The sequence below is a fragment of the Pyricularia pennisetigena genome, assembly GCF_004337985.1.
Source record: "Pyricularia pennisetigena strain Br36 chromosome Unknown Pyricularia_pennisetigena_Br36_Scf_15, whole genome shotgun sequence".
Lineage (NCBI taxonomy): Eukaryota > Fungi > Ascomycota > Sordariomycetes > Magnaporthales > Pyriculariaceae > Pyricularia > Pyricularia pennisetigena.
In genome coordinates, this window is record NW_021940927.1 from 179,786 (window position 1) to 197,325 (window position 17,540).

General features: G+C 48.5%; 4 protein-coding genes across 4 annotated transcripts; 3 read left to right on the top strand and 1 right to left on the bottom strand.

Annotated features, from left to right (window-relative positions):
* Window positions 1-2,501: 2,501 nt before the first annotated feature.
* Window positions 2,502-3,488, top strand: PpBr36_11244 (uncharacterized protein; the record flags this gene model as incomplete). Its single annotated transcript, XM_029898346.1, has 4 exons — window positions 2,502-2,545; window positions 2,610-2,736; window positions 2,803-3,024; window positions 3,084-3,488. 4 exons carry the CDS (start codon window positions 2,502-2,504, stop codon window positions 3,486-3,488), a joined length of 798 nt encoding a protein of 265 aa, XP_029743389.1.
* Window positions 3,489-9,493: 6,005 nt separating this feature from the next.
* PpBr36_11245 (uncharacterized protein) lies at window positions 9,494-10,259 on the bottom strand (the record flags this gene model as incomplete). Its single annotated transcript, XM_029898347.1, has 3 exons — window positions 9,494-9,713; window positions 9,809-9,894; window positions 9,960-10,259. 3 exons carry the CDS (start codon window positions 10,257-10,259, stop codon window positions 9,494-9,496), a joined length of 606 nt encoding a protein of 201 aa, XP_029743418.1.
* A 677-nt stretch (window positions 10,260-10,936) lies between these two features.
* On the top strand, window positions 10,937-12,412 carry PpBr36_11246 (uncharacterized protein; the record flags this gene model as incomplete). The annotated part of the gene is made up of 2 exons (XM_029898348.1): window positions 10,937-11,288; window positions 11,346-12,412. 2 exons carry the CDS (start codon window positions 10,937-10,939, stop codon window positions 12,410-12,412), a joined length of 1,419 nt encoding a protein of 472 aa, XP_029743387.1.
* Window positions 12,413-14,915: 2,503 nt separating this feature from the next.
* On the top strand, window positions 14,916-16,745 carry PpBr36_11247 (uncharacterized protein; the record flags this gene model as incomplete). Its single annotated transcript, XM_029898349.1, has 1 exon — window positions 14,916-16,745. One exon carries the CDS (start codon window positions 14,916-14,918, stop codon window positions 16,743-16,745), a length of 1,830 nt encoding a protein of 609 aa, XP_029743388.1.
* Window positions 16,746-17,540: the final 795 nt, after the last annotated feature.

The following is a 17,540-nucleotide window of genomic DNA, read 5'->3' on the forward strand; positions in this document are numbered from 1 at the left end:
GATGGGGTTCCTAATGATGGCATTTGCTCAGTCGTGTTCGTATTAGTGTTGCAAGGTTATTAGAAATAATAAGCTTGCGTAATATCAACAGTGAGCCGCAGATGAAAGATAAAGTTGAACGTTATTCGGTCGATAGGATGGCGGAGGTTTAATGTATGTGGACTTCACAATTACCGAGCCGCAAAATAAAACTCTGAAACCCCCCTAAACAAGAAACGACATCCAGGCGGCAGACAACATTTTACAAACTCCTGAGTGCTCTGTTGAGCTTCTTTGAAAGTTTCAACTCTCTTTCGGCTGTTTGGCAACCCTGCGAAGGTTCATCAACATACATATGACATTTGGCAAGAGCCGGAAACGTAGCCCCAAGCGGAGAGGGCTTGTGGCTATCATACAGGCGCAGCAATCGAAACTACTGTCGGCATTCTCAATGCTCTGCTACATAAAACCTGTAGCCTTCCCATCTAATATCTACAGCGAAACCTATTCCATATTTGACTCCGTTGCTTTATACCATTCTGGTATCTGATCGTCGGCGTAATCCCAACCTCGCGGTTTCTCAAACGCATGTAAATCGGATGAGAGAGGTGTTGCACTTGAGAAATTAAGACGCGATGGACGGCTCTCCGGCTCCATTTTGTACAACTCAAGCCAGGCCCAACGCTGTAATCTTGGACCCACATAGCTGTCCCAATTACAGCTGGCAGTACAGTATTTATAACGTAAGGCGGGCGATTCGAGCTTGTCCGCCCTAATTGTTAAAAAGGTACCCCTTATGCCCAGATTCTGAATAGTCTGCCTAGCTGGGAACGATGGCCGGGTCTCGCTTGGGAAAGTCCCCGGCTGACGTATGTTCTGGTTGGAAACACGAAATTGAGCATACTCAATCACGAAATCTGGTCTCGATGGCTGTTGAACGGTGTTGATTTCCAATGGGATTACCAATGCACGGTTATCACCAACGCGCCGAAGGTTGTCGATTTTGGCAACGTTAGGAATATCGGCCCATAAAATATCCCGATTTGTCCAGCCTTGATAAGAAGTTGAGCCGAATTGATCATCCATAGGTCTTAGTGGGTAAAATTGATGATTGATAAGGGTTTGTCGGGGAAACATCGAGTATGCCTTGTTCCACGTGATAAAATTGACACATGCCGTTGTGCTCGAAGTCGTAAGAATTGTTCGCACAGGACACCCGCTCGTTCGACTAATCCGGATCTTCATGTCTAGCCGTCTATTGGTGCCATAGATGTGGCGTGATTGAGTCCCCTGGTGCAGAGATAGTAAGCATTTAACAAACATATGGGTTCCTGTCTTCTTACCGTATCACCACCCAAGCTTTCGTTCTGATATTTCTCAGTTTCTTCAATGTACGGCATCATCGCCATTTTGTACAAACACATCTAGATATCGGACGCTCTGACGGCCCAGCTCAAAAAAGCTGAGTGCGAATGGTCCTGACACCAATGCGTTGCAGTTCCCAAGTAGGGATCGAAGCGTGATAGGGTCATCCACGAAAGCCTTTAGGCCGATATCGATGTTGGTGATCTTCCTCAGGATACAGGTTTGGAGCCCACAAATGCCTTTGCATGACCGGCACAATGCCAAAAAGTCGACCATGGTAAGGTGCGAAGAGAGCGCTTCGAGGACAGGGTAGTATTTTCCCGGATCAAGCAGCTCCACCAGCCTTGGCTGACGCCCGTATGCGATATCTGGAAAGGTTATCGCCATATTGCACTTTTTGTCTATTTCTTACAGGAATAGCGTCTGGCGGGAGATGTCAAGGGCTGAAAAGGCGGCTGCGAAAGGCAAAACAACGCGCAAAAGCGTCAAAAGAAACCTGGTTCCGTTGGACTCCGCATCAAGGCCCAACACGACGCGCCCTCTTTTAAAACAATTGAGGCGATGAAGAAGAAGGTCACGCAATGGGTGCCTTCTCCGACCCAGTTCTTTTAGAATTTAAGCCACTCTAACCCCCCCGCCCCACCAAAGAAAAAAGAAAAAGAAAGTGCCAAACGTCCAACGTGCACACCAAATAGTGGGCAGCATATGCAGCCTATCAGACAAACAGATTTGCTCAGTTATGCAGGAGGCCCTTCATTTTGCGGCATGTGAGAGCAAGAGCGCAATCCGATTCGCGGGCTGGGTCGGCAAATGGCGGGGTCGACGTCGCATGATGACAATTGGACTTTTTGGGGCCGGGCAAGAATCTGGGTCCTTATACTTCTAATTTGACCATAATGTACTCCCCAGCAACCGCTACACAATGCTGATGGTTTCGTAGATTTTGCTGCACGCACTAACAGATGCCTGCATGTGTTCAGTGCGAGGCTTATAGGCCAACGCTGCCGCCTAACCCGGCAATGAGGAGGGTACATGGCTGTGTTTCGGCAACCGCAGTTTGCCAACGAGTCCTCGACCTGGCTCTCAAACTTGTCGTTAACAAGTTCAAGTGGTCAACAATGCTCACAACTCTGACGGACGCATAAGCCACGCTTAAGATGGATACATCGCCAGAACAGGCCTTGAGGGATTCGCTGAAGAGGTGCGTCAGCACAACGATAGCATCAAGTCGTGAAACGAGCTAACAGTGACTTTTTCCGTTCAAGCCTTCGCATCAGTGGGGACTACTCCGATATGACTATCGTCTGCGGCCACGATACCTATCATGCCCACAAAGCGATTATGTGCCCGCGCTCGAGATACTTCGAGACCACTTTCAAAGCAGATATGCAGGTAAGTTCATGGCACACGTGCACTAAAAAAGACTTTAACAAGGTTTGAAGCTGAGCTACTTTCCAGGAGAACCGCACATCCTGCGTAGACCTGTCCGACCATAACCCAGATGCAGTCAAGCTTGTGATCGACTTCTTCTATCTCACGGATTATGAGCCTTTGCACAAAAACCCAGCCTGGGGATTCGAGATCAAGAAAGAACCTACGAACATCGAGTTTCCTGCCGCTGCAGTTGCCGAGGCTGACGATGTTACAGCCGAACGCGGGGATCCTCCAGCAGAGCCCGAGGTTCATGATCCCTGGGAAGAGCCTCCCGCACCCAGAAAGGGCAAAAAGCAAAAGAAAAGGGCAAGTCAATCGCCATGGATGAGCCAGCGGGCCCATCAACCGAGGACCCTCACTCGGAGCCCATCAGCCTTGCCGAATCGCTGCTTGACAAAACCTTCCTCCTCACGCACTGCCACGTCTACGCCTTGGCCGAGTACTTGCAAGTCGGCGACCTCAAGGGTCTGGCAGCGCGCAAGTTTCGCGCCGAGGCCGAGAAGCAATGGAATCACCCAGACTTCTTCGAGGCGGTGCAGGAGGTCTACCGAACGTCGGTCCGCAGCGACAGGCTCCTGCGCGACATCGTGGTTGATGTTATGAAGCAACGCAAGGAGTTGTTGGATCGGTTTGAGTACCAGGATGTTGTCAGCCAGCTTGATTTGTCTTTTGAGCTGCTCATGGCGGTCAAGACTAGGGGGTGGGGTTGAGAGCTTCTGATGACAAGCGCTATAATTACGTTAGTGAGGCATTGTGTGGAGGATGTACGGATCCACAAGTTCTGGCGCCAGGTTATTCGCAACTCTGTATGTTGGCTGTGTTTGCCTGCGATGTCCTGGCAGCTTACCAATCAATGTTTCTGTCAAAGGCAGCACCTGCAAAATTGCCTTAGCAAATGGGTATGGCCAGTTGGTGCAGAAAAAAAGATTTTAGACCCGATGTGTGTAAAATCACTATGCCTATCAAACGTGTTGTCTCCAAAACTCTAGCAAACCCCACAATCCTGAACTGATCGACACCCGTGAACGGCCTCCTGCATTTCGGATGCTAGTCTGTGGCTGCATGCTAGGCTCCCAAGTGGGGACAAAATTAAATTGACCACCAACAGGCCAAATCACGACCATTCCTTTCAAACGTTACCCATTTAATACGCCATAACTTCATCAGCTTGGGCTTTATTTTCTTAAAACTAACTCCAAAATGAAGCCAAAACAAATTTGTCCTCCTAACCGACTTTTTGCTATGCTGTGTATTTTTCTCGTGGTGAAATAATCGCAAAAAGTGAAGTACTATTCCGCGATTAATTTAATTTTGTCCCCCACTTGTCTCCCTCAACCACCGCACTCCTAGCTCAATCGAGCAGCTGCGTAGGCCTGCATTTTCTCAGCTATGCAGAGGCCCATTTCTGCGGCTTGGAGCAAGACCGCAATTTGATTTAAGGGCCTGAGCGGCAAACTGCGGAGTTAACCTCCGCATTGTTTCGCCACGTATCACCAATGCGCCATGCCCTTCTGGCGTCCGCAATTTGCCGTGCCGTAGATAGCGCGCCGCAATAATGGAGGGCCTCCTGCATCGTGATTGACCCCCTTCCGATTGGGATAAATGGCTCAGAATGGCTTTGTTGTATGCTGGGCTATCCTACCAAATCATGCTGTCTGTTCTGTGAAGGTGCAAACATTGACAGGCGCTCACCACCACCTGCACATATCATTCCCCACTCGAGCACGCGAAGGAGTTGGAAACGCAAGTTAGAATTTTATGATGTGCATTTTTTCCAAGCTGCATACCAATTTCAATCAATGCTGTAAGACTGAGAAGCAACAGCTTCCCCAGTACCCTCTCAGTGCCAATGCGTGGTGTTGAACAATCGGTTCCCTGTATCAGTACCCTTTGCACCAGTGTACTTGTTCTCAGATACCCGCAACGCCACAATGCCCACGTCTCCATGCCACCCTAATTTCCGCCGAAGGCTACCCCCTTCAGAAATTCCATCCACCTCAAGCTCGATCGCACCAGCCTGAACTACACCTGCAACGAGCAAAATCTTGGCTTTGAAGTTCATAGCTCGGATGTGCTCGACGAAATCAATCATACTCTTACCCGTGTTGATGACTGAATCGACTAACAGAATGCTTTCCATATCCACAACGTCTCTCGTAGCAAGCTCATGCGGGTATTTGGCGAATGCAAACATCGCCAGAGGAAAAGTTTGGTACACGCCCCTAGCCATGGGCTCGCCGCCACGCATTATAGCCACGATCAAAGTTCGCTCTTCGGCTTTGAGCCGATATCCAATGGTGTTTTGGCCTTGTACGTGCGGAATGATATGCTCCTCTAGGCCAATCACCTGGGCGACAACCTGCGTCGCCAAGAATCGTCCGGCCTGAGCATGCGCCTCTTGTAGAGCTGGGCCGGCGATTGAGGCGTCCCGCATGGGTGAAGCTAGGAGCTTGGCTGCCGTCGACGGCGCGATGTTGACAGGTACGTCCTCCATTGGATACTGCAATTCCGCAATCGACAACCCTGGACGTGGGGTTACATTCGATGGCAAAAGTATCTGCTTGATTCTGGTTTCAAAATTCTTGTCATGGGTTTTCCCGAAGACTTTGGAGCGGATGGCTTTCTCTAGCTCTGAATCCATCGTGCTACTCCGGGTTTCTTCATTCCCGACAATCACGAAGGCGCGGCCGGCCTCAGCCATCATGGGGATATCTAAAGGGCTATCCCCATACACCGTAACGTCGCGGCGATGATCCCCAGTCTTGAAAGTGGCAAGCCATGCCACGATTGTCGCTTTGGTTTGGGGTGTTACGACATACTGGTCCCTGACTCGGCCGCCACCAAAAATAGGAATCCCCTGGAGCCCTATTCGTTGGAGCGCCATCTCCCAGACCCGGCGGACGCCACTTGTCACTACCAACGGAATTACCCGCGGATCTCGGGTAGCCTGTGACAGAACAGTGGCCATTTCCGGATAAATGGTGATTTGGTTGGATACGGTGTCGCAAATGGAATCATACGTCTCGTTGAAGCACTCGAAGCTCTCCAGAAGCACCGACACTTGCTGGAAAGCACGATGGGTATAGCCCAACGGGCCGCCGAAAACCGTCTTGAAAACAACCTTCGTCTCCTCTGGTTGTCTTAAGTGGCCATTACTGAGGCACTTTTTCACGAAAAGCGTTCCAGAATCTTGAGGGGCAAGTGTCCGGTCCGCATCAAACACCAGGATGTTGCTGCACAGCTCAAGTTGGGTGCTGCTGAAAATCCTACTGGCCATGGACACCGCAAGATCTGAATTTTGCTGCTCGCTCAAATTCCAGAATGAGCACAGGTCTGCAACGCGCTGCATCGTTGTTTCCTTCCCTCCACTAACAGTTGCGAAGACGATACCTCTGTCTAAACAGAGGTGAAACAGCCTCTCAACCTCGACATCCTGCCACCTGTTCACCTCCTCAACTGGGAACAATGCTCGCTTCCGCTGCATATCAGCAGCGCATTGCTTGCAAATGTCTTCTGCGGGGACCTTGAGATAGATGATATGCGTAAATGTTTCCAGGTCGGCTTCAGTGTACACCTCTTGCAAGCCCCCGTCGAGGTCATCGTTTGGCAGGATGAAGTGGCCGGCGACCAGGGCGCTCTTGCCGTTGTTACAGGCATCCCTGCCAATCTGTCTGACAGCCGTAGCCCGGTGGCGCTGTTTATCTGCGTGCGGCAGCTTTTTGAAGGCAGCTAGACCGCCGTCCACAACAGAATCGATGACTTCAGAGCCCTCATAATAGTCGTACTCCTCAAGCCATGTTTCTGTCGTTTGGCGGAGTTGAGACAGCAGGGTTGTTTTGCCGGCTCCTGGAAGGCCGTAAATACCAATTATGTTTGGAGTTTTGATTTTGTTGACGCACATTGAAAAACTTCGGTAGTGGTGCTCACAAAATACGAATGTAAAGGGCAGCACAAGATGAGAGAAAAGAAAATGTTTCCAGGTTAAAAAAAAAAGGAAAAAAAGAAAAATAAATTTAAAAAAACAAAAAAAAAAAAGAAAAAAGGAAAAAAAAAAAAAAAAAAAAAAAAAAAAACAAAAATTAACAACAAACCAAAATAAAAAAAAAAAAAAAAAGAAAAAAGGAAAAAAAAAAAAATAAAAAATAAAAAAAAAAAAAAAGAAAAGAAAAAAAAAATAAAAAAAAAAAAAAAAAAAAAAAAGGAATTAACAAACAAAAAAAACAAAAACAAAAAAAAAGACAACCAACAAAAAAAAAAAAGGAAAAAAAAAACAGAAAAAAAAAAATAAAAAAAAAAGGGAAAAAAAAAAAACAAAAAACAAAAAAACAAAAAAGAAGAAGACAAACAACCATTTATTCCTTGAGGTCTGGGAAACGTGTGGATAGCAATGCTGATTTGTTGACGACTGGATCAAAAATAATTTCGGGAATGTATCAGCTACTTGCAGGCAGAGATATGTGGAAGGCCGCCAAGACAGAGTAACCGGTTCAATACGAATACTATCAAATTTCGCTTGGTTAGGAACGCCCGATTACGTCAAGTGAGTCCGCGGCGACACATTGCAGCGACGGGACTTCGTGATCAAAGGCCGAATCAAAAAGGCCCCTCGTTTGTAGTCAAGGAAGCAAAGGCCAAAAGGCCTTCACCCTCGTTGCCCAACTCCTGCAGACCCGCGGATCTAACCCATGCCGCCCTGCAACCTCATCGACCTTGCCAGTCTTCCTGGGGTTGACAACCTCCCTAACGCCTTTCAACTTTCGTCCTCTTGCACCGCACGCAAATGCCACGATACGATAAAAAGTCCACCGCAGGCTGAACTTGGCCACCATATACAGCAGTACACCTGCGGGAACTGCAATAAGCACGTGAATTTGAAAAGGGTGTCCGTCAAACCGCGCTCTACTGATCGTAAAAACGACATCGGCCGTCTCGCTCAATCGTGAAATCGATGTAACAGCGGCACGGCGCTCGGCCAGTTCCTCATGTAGCCGGGCACGATGCCACGATACCGAAGCCTGGCGGGGTAGGGATATAAATGTGTGCCAGCGGTGGAGGGCGGCGCTTCGGAAGCGAACTTTGATTTTTTGTTTCATTTTGTGGTGGCATTTGGTAGTGGAACAACTCTTCATGAGCTCACGTCAATTATGGTGTCGGCCATAAAGAAGACAGACAATACATAAGGATCAGATGGCGTCACAGACCGAGTTCCACCACCATTGTTTTCTTGCTACGCTTGGGCGGCGACGCTTTCGTACCGTGTATTGAAAAAGAAAGTTAAGTCTTCGCTGCCCATTCGATCAACCAGTCGAGAGAGCTTTCACCCTACTCAAACGGTGCCGCAATTAATTAGTTCGGCAGTAAACCCTGTTCAACGTGAATTTTTTCCACACGCAAAGGTATGTGGCTGTCATGCCCAGCGGGTGGCACCAAGTCGGACAATACCGTCCGGACCCGCATTTTGCTGGGCAATAGATAGTGTGCCCGGTGATGGAGGGCCTCCTGCATCGTGATGGACGCGGTTCTGAGTGGAGTAGGGGTAAGTGGCGCAGAATGGTTTGTGTGTCTTAAGGGCTGTATGGACGTACTATAACCACCTAAAGAACTGCATAAGCAAACCCAGTACGGTCAACTGCCCCCAACATCTTCCAAAAGTACGAGTCTTGGAGTCTTGTATCCCACACAGCTCTGGCAAATACCTCGATCCTGACCTTATTGACAGAGCCTCTTGCATTTCAAATGCTAGTTCATAGCTGGATCGCCCACTCGCAAGGCTGTTAAATTATTGCTCGTTGTTATCAATCACCCTTGTTCTCGTGAATGTGGAGGCAAACCACGTCAACCACATCAACACCCAGCAAGAGCCACGCTAAGGTACGGCCAACCAGCAATCAAAAACAGTGCCGAAGGGGAGGCAGTTGCACTCTGTCGATTGCTCACAGCCCAGACAGCGCGCTATCAGTAAAGTGAAAATCATTCTTCCTTAACTAAACATGCTGCCATTATGCAGGAGGCCCCTCATATGCAGAGGCTAGGGAAAGTGCTCTGTTGCGGGCCATCAACCAAGATGCTTGCTTGTCAGGTATGTCGGAAGCCTACGGTTGCATTCACAGAAATTACTAGGTTCATGTAGAGGGCCTGCTGCTCTCCTACTATTATATCCTACAAACAATGGTTTTGGTGGGCATCACTTACACCATTACGAAAAAGCTTTGAAATGCATACGGTCAGTCCTCCACATATGCAGCCAAGAGCGGGCGCAGTGATTTGTGGTTGAGAACGGGCTGGAATGGCCGCATGATGCAATCAAATAGCAACACTGCAGAAGCTATGCGCCCATAGGCGAGCTGACGAGGCATCGATTGATGCGCTGTGTTACCCCCTGTCGCTTCGCAAAAAAGCCCGCCCAAAAGCTACTAGCTCCAGGAAAGGACGGCCTCCTGCATGAGGGGTAGTGCTATTCCGACTGGCTGGCTAGTAGCACACCATATATTGAACTGTGTGTGTTGCTCTTGAGAATGTATAATTATGTATTGTGGGAAAGACAGAAGCATGTGAGGGCAGCTACAACGCCCCTCTCCATGCCCTTACCACACTGTTGCCTGTTCGCAAGCGTCGATTTGCGCCTTTCCTGCATGAAAAAGATACGTCTAGTAATTTCCCCAGGCCTAGCCAAACTGACAGCGTAAATCATAATCTGGTTGATCAGAATTTCCCTTCATCCGCCGTGTTTTCTTCTCTGATGACGAACTACATAGTCCTGTCGCGCAAATTTTGCGCCACATGTAGGACACTCTCCCCCTATACTAGAGTACTTGTTTTCGGCCGCCCATATCCTGTGAGTCTTCCAAACATGACGTTTCTTTTCTTTCTCATCTTCCGTCCCTTCCCATGGGCAATCCCCTTTGGGACATTTTCGATGTTGGTGCACATGCGTCCTATACAACAGGCAAATAAGTCAGGAAGGTAACAATGGTTATTATAAGTGAGATAATTAAAGGAATTAGCTTGAATTGAACTTACTCCAGCTCACTCAAAGTTGCGGCGTTGTATCGGCAATCCTTCCAGTTGCAACGAAGGCGAGTTCTTTGCTTTGCTGGCTGTTTTCCAGAGACATTTCTAGCAGGAGCAAAGCATTAGAAAGATTTGTGACAAGGTAGGAAAAGACAGTTGTCTAGCTTCACCAGGCTGTCAGCGATACCTTTCAGTAGACCTAGATTCGTCATTCTCCGGTACCGTTTGCACCGATTTTTCATCAGAGGCCATAGGATCCTGATGAAATCGTTGCAATTCACCAGCGGCTCAAGCCTCTTGGGATGGTGTGGAGGAATTATTTCGGTCAAGTACTGCTGGGTCAACCCCCCAAGTGCTGTCGGTAAACAACGGCGCTGGAGTCGGCTCTTCAAAGAACTCGATGTTGGACAAAAGCTGATATTTTCTTTTCCGAGCATGGCTTTCAAATAGCCCTTCGTTCTGATCTTCATTTTCCCAGAGGGGAGGGTCTTTGGCTCCTGTGCGGAATTCTGTCCCAAGTTTAGAGGCCATGGTATGAAAAGTGGTTCAACATCTCGAAGCAATGTGGGGTGGGGGAGAACTCCGCAGCTATAACCCGTCGCCTAGGTGTTGAAATAGCAGAGCTTTAAAGTAGGGTTAGATAATATTTGCCGATTTCTGAACATGGTGGAGGCTTTCCCTAATTATAGTTGCGGAGCGATTAACCGTCAAACTCTTGGGGCCAGGTACATGACGTATGTAAGTGTTTAAGGGGCATACAAAGATTATATGTATTATGCATGAATCTCTGCTTGTCCAATTGGATTATTGGATTGGCTATTGCTATTTTTAGAGTACACCTTACTTCTGGTTCATTGGTTAATTGTATGTGCAAGCACTGACTGTGGCGTGCAGGTAGATTGGACACCCAAGGCCTCCACCGTCGTCCAATTAAAGGTGTCCGGCCTCCTGCATGTCGACGGACAACGCTTCTGCACTTTTGAAACCTCTGAGGTTCCGTTTCCCCCAACTTGCATTTAGTATAATCCTGAGATCGTTTCAAGGCTGTCAAAAAAGGTTTCATGTAGTCAAGCCTGTCACTGAGAGCACAAGATTCATAGACAACAAAGCGGCGAAGCCTTCACAAAACCCACTGACAACATAAAACATGTCGGAAGCGCATTGGCTCACTGGCGTTGCTCACAAACGCTTTGTCATTGTTACATGCCTGCTATATTTGATCGATCATGTACGGGGCCAGCCAACAGTACACAGTCTGGATTTGCATCCGCATGACAGCAACTGGAGACTTGAAAAGCTTCGGAAAAAATTCTTAGATTCATTTGCCCTAATATGCTCTACTTCAAGAGTAGGTGGAGATACAGCCTCAGCAGTTTGTTTGGAACAAGGCCATCCGAGTGGGAACGTTTTGCGTCTCGCGCGGAATCTTGGCGTCCCTCCCGACCTTGTCGACCAGCTTCAGCTAATTCTCCATGATCTGACCGCTGTGGCTTCAAAAGGTGAACAATCACAAGTATCTTGTGGCTCATGAACCGCTGACATTAACATGCCTGTAGAAAAGTCAGTGAAGGACGGAGAATTTGAGATCTTGCTCAAGATCATCAAGTTGACTGGTGACAAGATTTGGTCCCTTTTGGAGCAGCTTCGTGATCCAGAAATCCACGCTACTGTCCGACGAAAAATATCTGCTCTAAGGACAGACGAAGCGTACCTGGATGACGGCGAGAAAGCAGATTTTCAGCAGTGGATTGCCATCCTTCCCTCTATGATATCACTGAGCTCTGATGCAATGCCTGTTCAGCTCGTTCCGCATATGATATGGGCGGCCCAAGCGCGATGGAAATATTCAGAGCGGATAGAATCATTGTTTTGCTCCGACGAGGAAGAGATGCCCCTGTGGATTAAGCACATATACAAGCTGGCGCGATACCATTCAGCAACGAAAGCTATGGTTAAGCTCGCCACCAGACAGCCTGATATTTTCACATCCATTCACGTTGAGGCTGTGGAAGCTCCAGGACAGCAGCGCTTCTCTTTGGCGAACGACATTACGGCCCTCAGGACAACGCTTCAAAGGCTGACTAAGACAGACCCTGGATCACTCGTCGAAAAACTTGGCCAGACTTGGCTCACGGATGACCCGGAGGCTCGATTTCGCAAAGCGTGCCGTCTTAATCTTACAGTCCATGCAGAAATGCAGCTTCTCACATTCTACGACCATAATCCAGACCTTACACCACGCCTCTTGTTTATGGGCACGAGCAAGAAGGTTTGCTTCCTCTGTCACAATTTCCTATCCCGGCACCCACTGGCGATTGGGGTGTCAGCCAGTCATCAAAAGCTTTATCCGACTTGGATGCCAGCTCCATGCTCATCTTCGGTGCGGAAGAAGCATAAAACCCTGCTTTGGGACCTTAACCGACATCTGGAAGAAACGGTTCTCCGTGACCTGGAGACCAGACTTGGCGTTCGGCGACCAGTTCACATGGATTCTACCGCAGGGCCCTCCTTGACGACTACTGGAACGTTTTCATCATTTTCATCAGCCATGGAGCTGCCTATTCGATCTGAATTGGTGGAAGATCAAGGACCTTCCTCAGATACCGGAATAATTACCGAATAGCTCAAAGGTGCAAAAAGTAATCAAAGGTTAGGCAAGGCGGTGCTGGAGCTGTTACGGATGTTCTGATGATTTTGGCGCTGGTTTGTGGGTCATTAAAGACCTTTCAGGTCTCTAAATGGCTTTGTTTAAAAACATTGCTTCACATCACCTTGTCTCCGATGGTGGGAAGGTATTCCAATGCTCACCAGTAATGCGATCGACATACCTTTTGGGATATCGCAAAGAAAATTCAATTGAGATGTAAAGGATATCTTCTAAGCTATACTTTATGTTTGCTCCTGCTTAGCTTTATAACTTATGCCGTCTGATTATTTCTTGGGCCAAAAAAAACTATTAAGGTTCGTCACGTCGCCTCAGGTGGTTGGAAAATGGTCAGTAACAACGGCAGCGATGGGGAGCGGAATGTCTGAACTGAGGAAGTCTTTCGCGATACCTATTCCATCCCTTTGTACAGCTGGCGCTCCAATCAACCTGTGAACATGTTGTCACTTATTTGCATTTTCCATTGATAATCACTCCTTTTAACAATTTACCCGCAGATGTGTTGGCAATAAGCCAGGTTAACCCGTGGGACACAGCCCTGTTGAGTAGTCCACGAATAATATCAGTAAGATCTACATGAGGTTGCCTAATGCCGCACACAATCACCATAATGTTAATCATTCGCTCAACCAAGCAGGCCTGAGTTTTCTCAGCTATGCAGGAGGCCCTCCATATCCGCGGCTTGGAGCAAGAGCGCAATCCGATTTGAGGGCCTGGGGCGACAAACTGCGGGGTTCGGCGTCTGATTGCGACAGTGGGGGCTTACGGGCGGATCGTCTCACACTTTCTCCACCATCCAGGAGGCCTCTTGTTGGCATCCGGTGGGGAGAAGCATACAAAAATGCGTGTTAGGGCATACAAACAATCCTGGTCTGCACTTTAGCAGTTCATCACACCGACTTGATAGCTCAAAAGCGGCGTTATTTGTTGACTTCGCAGGGTTCCGCTGCTCGCTACAGACTGCATTTATTTCATGGATGTTCCTTATCAATTGATGAGTTGACTATAGACGCAGCACATTCTATCGTCGTGTAGGATAATTAAGTGACCGCTTGCATGTGGTGTGACACCGCGTTCAACAAGTCGGACGGACCGTCCGGACTCGAGAGTCCTAAATTTGGGGTTGAGCCTTGTGTGACATGATACGTGGTAGTAAAGTTGATTATCCTCCGTTTCACTAATGCCGGCGGTCCCATTCGGCGTGGGGCAAAACGGAGTTCTGGGTGGTTGAAAAAACCGCATTATCAATCGCCCACAATTCAGTCTACTGCACTCTTTCTCGGCCATATAGTTATTAGTTTACAAGTGCACAGGCTACCATGCCCGCCGACGCCACTACCACCACTACCACCTCTTGGAGAATGTACGCATGGCTTCTTGAGGGTGGCCTGGTCGACTGCATAATCTCTTGTCGTTCGATGATTAACCTCTAGTCTAGTTGATTAATTTCGCCACGCATCACCATGTGACACCGAACCCCGCATTTTGCCGCCCCAAAGATAGTGTGCCACGGTGATGGAGGGCCCCCTGCATCGTGATGGACGCCCTGACGGACTATCAAATCATGGTGGCAGTTCTGCGAAAGTGCAAGGTTCTTTGGCAGGCAGTAACCACCGTCAGAGCATTCCCAATGCAGGAGCCCTCCATCAGCGAGGCGGGGAGCAAGCGCGCAACCCGGTTGGCTGGCCTTGCAGAATCAAATGGAGTAGTGGTTTCGACTGGGGAATAGTAAGCGGATTGAGCAGGCAGCCAAGACCCCACTTTGGCACCGCAAATTATTTGCTTGGCACGACGGGTGATTCAGGTCGTATCAACCCTCGTTCCGAAAGATTATTGGTTTGTTAACCTAAATTGGCAGCGTGGGTATTACAGGAGCACGTCAGATGCTATCAAGTTTTCCGTCACTATCACAAAATTCCCATTGTGCAGATTTGAGGTTCGTGCAGGGTTTTCAGAGTGAAAATGCAATGTTGTTCTGTTGCTGTATTGGCAGCCCAGTCTGACTGGCGATAGAGTGTGTAAATAATTGACCCTAACCCCGAACCAATACAGACTGTCGGCAGGGCAGTGAGTCCTATTACGACCATGCGGGTCAAGGTCTTCGAACCCAAGTGAAGGGATAGTTCGACTTGCATTTTAGAAGAGGTAGTCATTTGAACTGTTGAGATGAAAGAGACGTCAAAATCTTCAGGCGAAAACATAGGTGTGTTGGGCACTGGGTATTCCCTGCTCTGATTGAAGGTCGGGCACGATAAGAAAGTTACACATAAAAAGTGAATGAGACAGCTACCCCTCAGGGGTGGTCTATAAAATGTGATATGATCATACCCAGAAATCTTCTGTCCATCATTCATTGCCGCCTGCTATATACACGAGACACACCAACTAGACACACTGACTTCACCAATACATTCCGACCATGTCCTTACTTGCTAAGATCTCTTTCTCGAGCCTGGATACAATGAATCTACCCGTTGATGCTCGCATAACTGAGTTCAGTCATCTCGCCTCATACAACTGGATCGAGCGTCCGACGCCGACCATTGCCGTTCCGGGCAGTCCCGCCGAATGGTCACCGCCTACCGGTCCTACCCGACTGAAAAAGGACACGGGCTACTTCTATACGGCGCAGAACCTGGCCCGCCGTCCCGAAAGCCCGCTTGAGCCTTTGTTTTGCGCCATGCTCCTCACCGATCCCTCGGTTGACCTCCGCTCAATTGATGTCGTAACTGATCGAAACAACATTCGAAAGCTGCTGTCGTTTGTCGAACCCAGGAACGGGAAGAACGGGGCTGAAGATTTCGTGATCAACATTGAGATTGTTGGCAAGACGGCTCTTTTCTCCCGCGAAGAGAAGGAGGCCAGGCGATACATCGCACCGAACGAGTTCCGGGGCCACGGCCACGAGTTTGAGGAGGCATACACCACGAGCAAGGTACAGGGCAGTACTGGACATTACAGGATCGCTTCATACTTGTTTGGCGATCTCAAATTTCTCGTCAGATACGAGGTGGATGGTTATGTTTCCCCTGTTGGAGGGGCAGATACAAGTAGCATCCTTGCTCACAAGCTATCCTCCTTGCAATTTTCAAAGGCACCGCCGGAGCCATTATCAGCATCGTATGAACAGCCAGGGTCGAAACTGAGGGTGGTAGTGGAGGGAAAAACGATCCTATCAGAACAATGCTTAGAGATTAAGACCCGAGTCGCCCACAAACCCCTACATATTCAAGATATCATGCCACAACTTTGGGCATCGCAAACAACGAAGCTTGTGCGAGCTTACCACACCGGTGGCCTCTTTCAGTCCCCAATCGTTGAGGATGTAACTGACGAGATAAAGAAATGGGAGAAAAATAACGAAAGCACTTTGAAGAAACTAATGGCAGTGGTTTCCAAGATCCTTGATGTTGCCAAACGATCTGGTGGTCCTGTTCAGGTCAGATACAGCGCAGCAGAGGGCCAACTGTGTTTGTACAACAATGACTCTATGAACATGCTGCCGGACGATATTTACGTCAAATGGAGCTCGACGATAGAGACAAAAAGCTTGTCAGCTCTCAAGACTCCGGACATGACTTCTGATGTCAAAGACACCCTGCCGGTTATCGTGGGAGGGAAGCAGTATCTCGTTGATCTAAACAAATTCCCCTTTTTCCAAACTCTAATGGCATCGCGATCACCAGAGTCAAAGGAGGCAGTTTTGATCCACAAAGATATTCCCTTTTTCGGGGCGATCAATTACAGTGTTCAACATGGATTACGGAACCTCTTCAGGCGAACGCCAAATCGCATTCAGGACTACCATACCCTGTGCGAGACTCTTGATAGCCTTGGGATTGACGTTTGCCAGGGACTTAATCTCCAAAACATCATCAAGCTGCTGAAGGTGGAATCGGACGATTATGACCCAGAGGAACGAAGAGTGATCCGGAGGAATAAAACGGCCGCCCGTGACGCTGCATTCCGTTTTGTATACCTGTTGTTCAAAGGCGGATCCACGTCGCAGTTTCCGTCATCTTCATTACCGGCACTATCAACACAGGACCGAGCCATCGCTTACAATGCGGTCAGCTACGTCGTGTCGCATCGCAGGATCTTCGGCTACAAGACACGCAGCATGGTCCGAGAAGCCTTTGAAGCTGCCTCCTCCTTGACGTACAAGCAGCGCTTGGCACTGGATAAGTGGCCAATCACAGAGCCCAGCCATAGTGGATGGGAGGATGATGAGACAACCAATGACGAAGGCGAGTGTTATGCTGATTTGTATTGGGGTTCAGAGTCGTCGTAATTGGGGTTCAACAGCGGCGGTATCTCTTTTTAATTGCTACATTCAAGAAATTTAAAACTTCAAAAAAAAAACACGAACCCCTCCCGGCGCTGAAGCCGGCCGTTTAGGGTCGGTTGCCAATAGGAACGGGTCCGATTCAAGTTTATCGGGACCCTATTTCGGCCCCGCCCAATTCATGCTACCCTGGCATCACGTGGCCAATCCCCTGAAATCCTAGCTCAGCCCAATGCGATAGTCCTGATTATTCCAACTGTTGATAGGAATTGTATGATCGCTGCAATCGGTAAAAACAATAAAACAATTGTAACAGTATCCTCATGAATCGTAACTATCTACAATCCCGCAGAGATTTGTTAAAATTTCCGCTACGTTATCTGAGATCTCGTTGCTGTGCACGTGATCTACACATTCGCATGTCTACCTATGAACAAACACCACCAACTACCCTCCGCATACTCTTTTATCAATCAACGAGCTGTTCACTTCCGAAGTTTCTTTTCTTGAGTCTGATGCCAGGCACTGCATCGTAAACCAGCTGGCTTCCGCCATCAACGACGTCAAAAATGGCGAACAGTCTCAAGAATGTCTCGCGTGGTGGTAATTAATTAACCAGTAAGAGTAATGATACCCATAACCATCACAACCACCCGTACAGTCTTCGTTGTTGGTGCGCGAAACGAACTTCCGCCCACTACAATACCCGGCACTGTTCTGACGAGCCACCAACAGCTGTGGATAAGTTATTCATTGGAAGGCCAGGCCTCCACATATGCAGCCAAGAGCAGGGCGTAGAAT